Source organism: Rhinopithecus roxellana, chromosome 3 (genome assembly GCF_007565055.1).
Source record: "Rhinopithecus roxellana isolate Shanxi Qingling chromosome 3, ASM756505v1, whole genome shotgun sequence".
In the NCBI taxonomy this organism is placed as follows: domain Eukaryota; kingdom Metazoa; phylum Chordata; class Mammalia; order Primates; family Cercopithecidae; genus Rhinopithecus; species Rhinopithecus roxellana.
The window spans coordinates 180,935,453-180,943,577 of record NC_044551.1 but is presented as its reverse complement, the minus strand read 5'-3'; the positions used below and the strand labels follow the sequence as shown (position 1 = coordinate 180,943,577).

The window sequence follows — 8,125 nt, the reverse complement described above, 5'->3', positions numbered from 1 at the left end:
AACTCCTGACCTCAAGTGATCCACCCACTTCAGCCTCCCAAATTGCTGGGATTACAGGTGTGAGCCACCATACCCCTGGCCTTATTTTTCTTACCTTTCTTCAGCCCTTTTGGAACTTGGGTTGTCAGGTTTGTTTCGTGTGTGTGGGAGATTCTTTGTGGTTTTTATGTTTCCGTTTTTTTTTTTTTTTTTTGAGATGAAGTTTCTCTCTTGTTGCCCAGGCTGGAGTGCAATGGCACGATTTCTCCTCACTACAACCTCTGCCTCCCGGGTTCAAGTGATTCTCCTGCCTCAGCCTCCCGAGTAGCTGAGATTACAGGCATGCACCACCATGCACAGTTAATTTTGTATTTTTAGTAGAGACGGGGTTTCTCCATGTTGGTCAGGCTGGTCTCGAACTCAGATCACTCAGGTGATCCGCCCACCTCGGATTCCCAAAGTGCAGGGATTACACATGTGAGCCACCAAGCCGGGCCTACGTTTCCGTTTTAAAATTAATCAGTTTTTTGGTTCGCCTCCAGCTTGCTCTCTGGTGCTTATTCAAGAACCGGGTTTTAGAGTAAATGTTTGCTACTCTGACTTACCGGAAAGTAACAGAGATGGCCACTAAGCGAGGCGGGAATTCGATTCATTTCTTACCTTTGAAAGTGTGGCTTTCTGTTTTCATAATTCCACAAGTTCATATAATCTGTAGCCCGAGAGAGGGCAGTTTTTTTGTTTTGTTAAGTCTCCTCTAATAAGCAGCAAGAGCTCTGGATATCCAATCTTTGCTATAATATGCAGTAGGCCTGGCTCTATACATCCATATATGGGAGTACTTTTAATCCCAATGGCCCCAGAGAAACTGGCCTCTTGTTACTGCCTGCTTTGGAGTTTTTAATCCCAGAAGGTCAGAGGATGTAGTCTACTCATCTACTTATATTTATGGCTCATGAAAATGTCTGTCCAGTTTTTAAGGCCAACTCTATCTTTCACGTTTTGTCTTTTTCTGTTTTATCTACAATTGCTTTGTAATGGGGGCAGAGGTTGCATCACAGCATGATTTTACTGTCTTCCTGGCATGAAATAATGTCTTACTCATCAATTCATCATCTGTGCTTGCTTTTGTTTATGATCAGGGAGACTTACTACTTATATTTATGTTAGGATAGTGATAAAAAAACAGAATTGGACTTAAAACATAGTAACATGGTAGTGCTACTGAAAAGTCAAATACACAAACACTATACAGTAGACTGAATAGAACAGAGCAGTGGGGAAACAGTCATTATGGTGTATTCAAGTTTGCACCAGCAAACTGAACGCAGTTTGACAATCACTTTCTAAATGGTGATTTGGTTTCAACAAAACAACAGCTTCTGTGTTTAAAAAAAAAAAAAAAAAGTATTATTATTGATCTGCATACTATTGGTATAGTTGTTTTCTTTGTAGTCACTTTATAAATGTCTTTTTTGTTGGGGGGAGATATGTGTGCCTTTATTAGCAGAGTCACTATTTGAGGGAGATGAAACGGGAGGAGTGGGTGGCCCCGATGCCAGGCCAGCCGTGCTTCACGGGCTTGTAGGTGATGGAGAACTCACCCAGATAGTGGCTGATCATCTCCGGCTTGATCTCCACCTGGTTGAAGGTCTTGCCGTTGTAGACGCCCACCTTGCTGCCCACCATCTTGGGCGGGATGATCATATCCCGCAGGTGCGTTTTCAGTACTTCCGGCTTCTCCATGGGCGGAGCCTCCTTCTTGGCCCAGCACACGCGCCTCAGCAGCAAGTGCTGCTTTCGCCTCAGCGTTCGGCCGCAGGCCGGGGTTCTACCGCCGCCGCTGGCGTGCACCGCACAGCTGCCTCAGCTACTCGCAGGACATGTCCAGCAGCTGGCCCAGGTCCACACCGCGGTAGGTGAACTTGCAGAAGGTCCACTTCTTCAGCTATACCTCTGCCATCTTGCCGGATACTCAGAAAATGATTACGTAAGTGCCAGAGTCCTTCACATATAGATTTTAACCTAATTCTGCATATGATTTTAATAAGCTGATATGTAATTTTTTTCCCTTCAAAGAAGCCTCAACTTTGAGAAACGGTGAATTACGTGAGGTAAACCTCGTATTTATGTGAGGAAAGCTCTACATTGGCTTTGATTCTCACATTTTAATTAGCTGATGTATTAAAAATAGTATAAGTAATTTTTTCCCTTCCAGGAAACCTCAACTTTGAGTAACGCTGGATTACGTGAGCTAAACCTCGTAATTATGTGAGAAAGGCTAAGTTTTGGTTTTGTTTCCCACATTTACATGAGGAAATTGAGGCACAATGTTAATTGTCACAAGGTCGAGTAACTAGCAAGGGACAGGCCAAGATAGAAATCTGTTTCCAGAACTCTTGTGCTTAATGACTAAGAAGCATGCGCAGATGCAAGGGCCAGACAGGAAAACAAGAGATCCATTTGTACCGATAGCATGGAAGATTGACTTAATTTCAGGGAGTTGCGTTTCTTCATAAAAACTTCAGGATTAACCCACCTCACATATTTTCTCCAAAGTTTTAGTTATGTATTGGATTTAAGAATAGACAGAACCTGGGCTCCCCACTGCACAAGATAAAAAACTGAGAGAGACTGGGCACGGTGGCTCATGCCTGTAATCCCAGCACTTTGGGAGACCAAGGTAGGCGGATCACCTGAGGTCAGAAGTTTGAGAACAGACTGGGCAACATGGTGAAACCCTATCTCTACTAAAAATACAAAATCAGCTGGGCGTGGTGGTGGGTGCCTGTAATCCCAGCTACTTGGGAGGTTGAGGCAGGAAAATCGCTGGAACCTGGAGGCGGAGGTTGCAGTGAGCCACGATGGCGCCACTGCACTCCAGCCTGGGCAACAGAGCCAGACTCCGTACCAAAAAAAAAAAAAAAGGGGGGGGGGGGAAGAAAAGGTAAATCAAATGATGTACAGAAGATATTACAACATATAGAAAATAATTAAACATCATCAGTCACTCAAAACACATCCTGGGCTCAACACTCAACATAGTAATGGTAAATATTCGAGGTGATGGACACCCCAGATACCTGATCATTGTCCACTCTGTGCATGGGACCAAATATCACATGTATGCCATAAATATCTAAAATATTATCTATCAAGAAAAAACTTAATGGACACACAAAATAATACATAATGTGGTTCTTAAAATTGGTTTTACTCTATGCTTCTTTACTTTTCTTGTAAAGCCAAGTATTTTTAGATCCAGAGAAATTTTCAACATTTCTAAGAGTAACATTAGCAGTAGATGAGTATTGTAAGTGTGACTGTTTATGTGTGATTTTAAAATGGTTTAAGTAAAGGACTGACATTCAGGTTTTCTGAAATTACATATTTATAAAACTACTCTAGAAAAATTTATGGCGACAATATTGTTTGAGTAGAAAGTCAAAATTTCATTGAATATGAAGTTGGTATAATACTATTACAAGCTGCCTTTATCCGTTGAGTTTTGACTGTTATAATCAATTTAAAATGTAACTTTTCTTTTTGGAATTATAATAAATACAATTCTTACTTTAGATAAATCATTTGTCACACTTGTAAGATCACTTCACAGTGAAAAATGTTCTTTCTTTGTCTTCTCTGTTTTTTTACCAGAAGAAATGATGTACTTTTTCAAGTTTTGCTAAGAACTCTTCAATGATAACAAATACTTGATGTTATAAGATTGACATTAAATGCTTAACATTATTAATATATAAAATACTGTGTCATATCTTGTGGAAGAGAGAGAAAAACAGTTTGTGAAAAGATATTGCTTCTTGCATATAACCATATTTCTGCTCCTCAGTAATCTTAATTTCAATGTTGTAAAGCATGTCTTTATTATTATCAAGAAAAGGCATAATCTAGACCCAGAATTTGGTCAGATGACCCTTACCTCAGATTTTCAATCACTGCTCTAGGAAGGCAGATAGATAACTGTTAAAATTTGGATAAAAATGAAATAAACAAAAATATAGTTAAGTATTATGTTTCAGCCAAGGCATATGCAAAGAGATATACAAATCATTTGTAGAAAGATTGGATAGACTCTAAAGAATATTCAAGCCCGGCACGGTGGCTCATGCCTGTAATCCCAGCAATTTGGAAGGCCGAGGCGGGCAGATCACGAGGTCAGGAGATCAAGACCATCCTGGCTAACACGGTGAAACCCCGTTTCTACTAAAAATACAAAAAAAAAAAAAAAAAAAATTAGCCAGGCGTGGTGGCGGGCGCCTGTAGTCCCAGCTACTCGGAAGGCTGAGGCAGGAGAACGGAGTGAACCCGGGAGGCGGAGCTTGCAGTGAGCCGAGATCGGGCCACTGCACTCCAGCCTGGGCGACAGAGTGAGACTCCATCTCAAAAGAAAAAAAAAAGAATATTCAGCAATATTGTATACTCTGCTGGTTGCTTGATACTCAGATGTAAAGATGTTGATAACAATGGAAAGCAGATAGACAGCGCATGTTTACCTTTCAAAATATATCTGCCATGGAGGTAGCGTGTTCACCTATTGATAAGTTTGCCAGACTTAGCAAATTAAAATACAGGAGACTCAGTTCAAATCAGTTACATTTTAGAAAAACAACAAAAAGAGTTGTATGTGGAATACACTTATTCTAAAAATTTTAATCATTGTTTTTCTGAAATTGAAATTTAACTGGGTATCCTGTGTTTTATCTGGCAACTGGAACTACCAAGAGGGGTGTATGTATTTATATGTGTGTGTTTGTGTAGTTGGTGTGGGCTGGTCTGTCTTCTATGGGGATTTGTGAAAGATAGAGAAGGTTGGAGTCACCATGTACATAGTATAAAATACATTCAGCCATTCTCGTTAAGTCTAAATTAAAAATAGTTTCCCTTATCCTCTTAAGTGCCTTTTACTAAAAATTATATTGCTTGGGTATCTTAACTATTTCTGCAAGATTGCCTCTTGACTTCAGAAATGAGACAAAATATTTTTTTCTTTATCTTTTTAGAAGAAGGTAGGCAATATAAGGACCAAAGCTAAGAAATACTCATGATGTAAAAAAATGTTATTGACAAACTAAGAAATCAGCAGTTTCAATCTTCAAATCTTCTACTGACTCCATGTTCAATTCAGTCACCTAAAAAATGCATTTCCAAATCAACTTATGATTTTCACTAGTACTGAGGGGAAAAACCCTAGTGCAATGTAAGAAAATTTTAAGGGATTGTTTTAATTTGGCATGCCAAATTTAATGTAACTGAAAATATTCACTAAACATGTTCAGAAATGTCTGGTTAACCCTGAATTAAGAGCAATAGAGTCACATTTTCTAATAATTCTGACTATAGTTAAGATTCAAACAAGTTTGGCAGAGCATCAATATCAGTCCCAACACAAACTCTGATTTAGAGGTTCTTCATTCTATTTTACAATATTATCTGTGTATCTATGAAGTAGAGATCCAGCATGGCAGACCCTAAATATACAACAAGAGAAAGTGACCGTTGATGAGTCAGTAAATTCTTTTATACATTATTGGCTTGAGGAGCTCTTTCATTCAAGACTTTTCAAATACACACACACACACACACACACACACACGCACACAAAATTTTAGGAGAGTGAAATGTTTTTTACTACATATTTAACATTAGTAATATGCAAATACTAACAACAATTTTATGGGTATTTAATCTGTGCCAACTTTTTGCTAGGCACTTTATATTGACTTAATGTATCCCATATGAAGTAGATAGCATTATAATTTTTTTGTTTTTTTATTTTTGTTTGTTTGTTTGGTTTTGAGACAGAGTCACACTTTGTCGCCCAGGCTGGAGTGTAGTGGCGTGATCTTGGCTCACTGCAACCTTCATCTCCCAGGTTCAAGCAATTCTTCTGCCTCGGCCTCCCAAGTAGTTGGGATTACAGGCATGTGCCACCATGCCTGCCTAATTTTCTTAAGTTTTCTTATATTTTTAGTAGAGATGGGGTTTTGCCATGTTGGCCAGGCTGATCTGGAACTCCTGGCCTCAAGTGATCCACCCACCTCAGCCTCTCAAAGTGCTGCGATTATAGGCATGAGCCACCGTGGTCAGCCTAATTTTATTTTTAACAATGAAGAAAGGGAATCAAAAATTTTGACTAATGTTTCTGTGAAGTCAAAGCCCATGCCCTTAAAGTATATTGATACACATGAGTAGAAACTGGCATAACAATTGGAGTATATTCATGAGCGTACCTGTGTTTTCTCTTAAATTATGGATCTCTTTTCCACATAGTTTGGGAGTAGTCCTTTGATATGGGGCTGAGGAAAGAGCAGCAGAGCTCTGTCTCTAAAGTTACTGGCCACTCTCTCCTCATCCTACAGCTCTATCCTCTTTTGACTCCTAACCTTGACACAGCCTTTCTTAGGCTCCTTTTATTTAGATATTGTACTCTTCAGAAATTTGCACTTCATTCTTTCTTCTTTGGTTTTATAAATCCCTCTTAAGAATATGATGTAGTCTTGGTCTTCAGTGATGTAAGACCAATAGATTTATGTTTTGAACTCCATTTTTTTTTTTAGAATAACAAAAAATATTTTACTAAAACATAAAATTTACAGAAGTTTCCAGACAAGCCATACAAAATGGTCACAAGCTTTTTTTGAAGGGGGGAATCTACACTTGACAGCAGTGTTATCAGTGAGGGCTGTGATGTTTGTTTAATGTTCCCATTTTGGTTCAAACAATCAAGCTTGTTCATCTACAGCGTCTAAATAAAGTTAGACTTGGCTAGAGAGCATATTCTAAAGATCTGGTTAGCTGCTTTTAACCAATACAATTAGATCACCAAAAAATGGGGAAAGGAGACCATAAAATTAAAATAAAACTACCTCCCCGCTCAAAAAATAAAATAAAATAAAATAAAATAAAGGAAAACACCCACACCCCTGCAGCTAACCTGACAACTACCTTCATTCACAATGCTTTATATTTAAACCAGGATGGGGGAAATGAATAAAAGCAGGGAGGGGCCACTGCTTTTAAACATTTCACAACAATCCAGATGATACTTCTAGCCTCTGCTCATGCTTTATGACAGTGAATCAGGACAAGACATAGATTTGCTAATGTGCATTTAATCACCAAAGAACTGAAGATGTCTGGGCTTTTTTATTCTGTAATGTTTCTAAGACTTTGTCCATTAAATGCAAACAAAAAGGAGGAAGTCTTGGCAGAACAGGAGAAGTGATGCACACTTGATGATTGGATCAATTTAAATATTATTCATGGCATATAGCCTAGTCCATGCTCTGGCTGTTTCTATGGCTTGGGCTTCGTTGGTCTTCCACTGCTCCGCTACATCATTTGCTAATGGATCATCTGGATTGGGAGCACTTGGCAAGGCCTGGATCAATAGCAGAACTATGCGGATCTGCAGTGCTGGGGACCACTTATCTTTCAAAATATCTAAACATATTCTTCCCAACTTGTCTACATTAGGATGATAAATTTTGGTCATGAAACTTACTTTAGGGGCTGCCATTGGGTATTCTTCAAGAAGGAATAGTTCAAGTTTAAAAGTCCCTCCCTCAAAGGGGGAATCTTGAGGGCCAGCAATGACCACATGAAAATAACAGGCGTTGCTCTCATCTGGTTCTGCTTTGATGCCAGGAACTGGTTCTGCCAGCAAACGCTGGGTTTCCTTGATGATCCTGCGGGGCAGCCTGGCCATCTTGTCAGAACCCAAGTTCGGCCTCTTGAACTCCACTTCTTTCCAGAGTTCCATATGTGTAGGCCAAATGAAATCCTCTGAATATCCCATATGCATTTTATTTTATTTTTTCATAGGTTATTGGGGTACAGGTAGCATTTGGTTACATGAGTAAGTTCTTTAGTGGTGCTTTGCGAGATTTAGGTGCACTCATCACTCAAGCAGTATACACTGCACCCTATTTGTAGTCTTTGATCCCTCATCCCTGTCTCACCCTTCCCCCCAAGTCCCCAAAGTTCACTATATCATTCTTATGCCTTTGAGTTCTCATGACTTAGCTCACTTATCAGTGAGAACATAGGATATTTGGTTTACTATTCCTGAGTTATTTCACGTAGAATAATAGTCTCCAGTCTCAACCAGGTCTCTGCAAAGGTCATT

At 39.3% G+C, this 8,125-nt stretch overlaps 1 protein-coding gene and 1 pseudogene across 1 annotated transcript; both read right to left on the bottom strand.

Moving 5' to 3' along the window:
• Positions 1-1,491: 1,491 nt before the first annotated feature.
• On the bottom strand, positions 1,492-1,939 carry LOC104665502 (annotated as a pseudogene).
• A 5,307-nt stretch (positions 1,940-7,246) lies between these two features.
• Positions 7,247-7,705, bottom strand: LOC104665503 (ubiquitin-conjugating enzyme E2 N-like). The gene has a single exon (XM_010367358.2). The coding sequence runs from the start codon at positions 7,703-7,705 to the stop codon at positions 7,247-7,249; it is 459 nt and encodes a 152-aa protein (XP_010365660.2).
• Positions 7,706-8,125: the final 420 nt, after the last annotated feature.

Coding starts and splice junctions, on each gene's coding strand:
- LOC104665503 (XM_010367358.2), bottom strand. CDS start 7,705: ATGGCCAGGCTGCCCCGCAGGATCATCAAGGAAACCCAGCGTTTGCTG.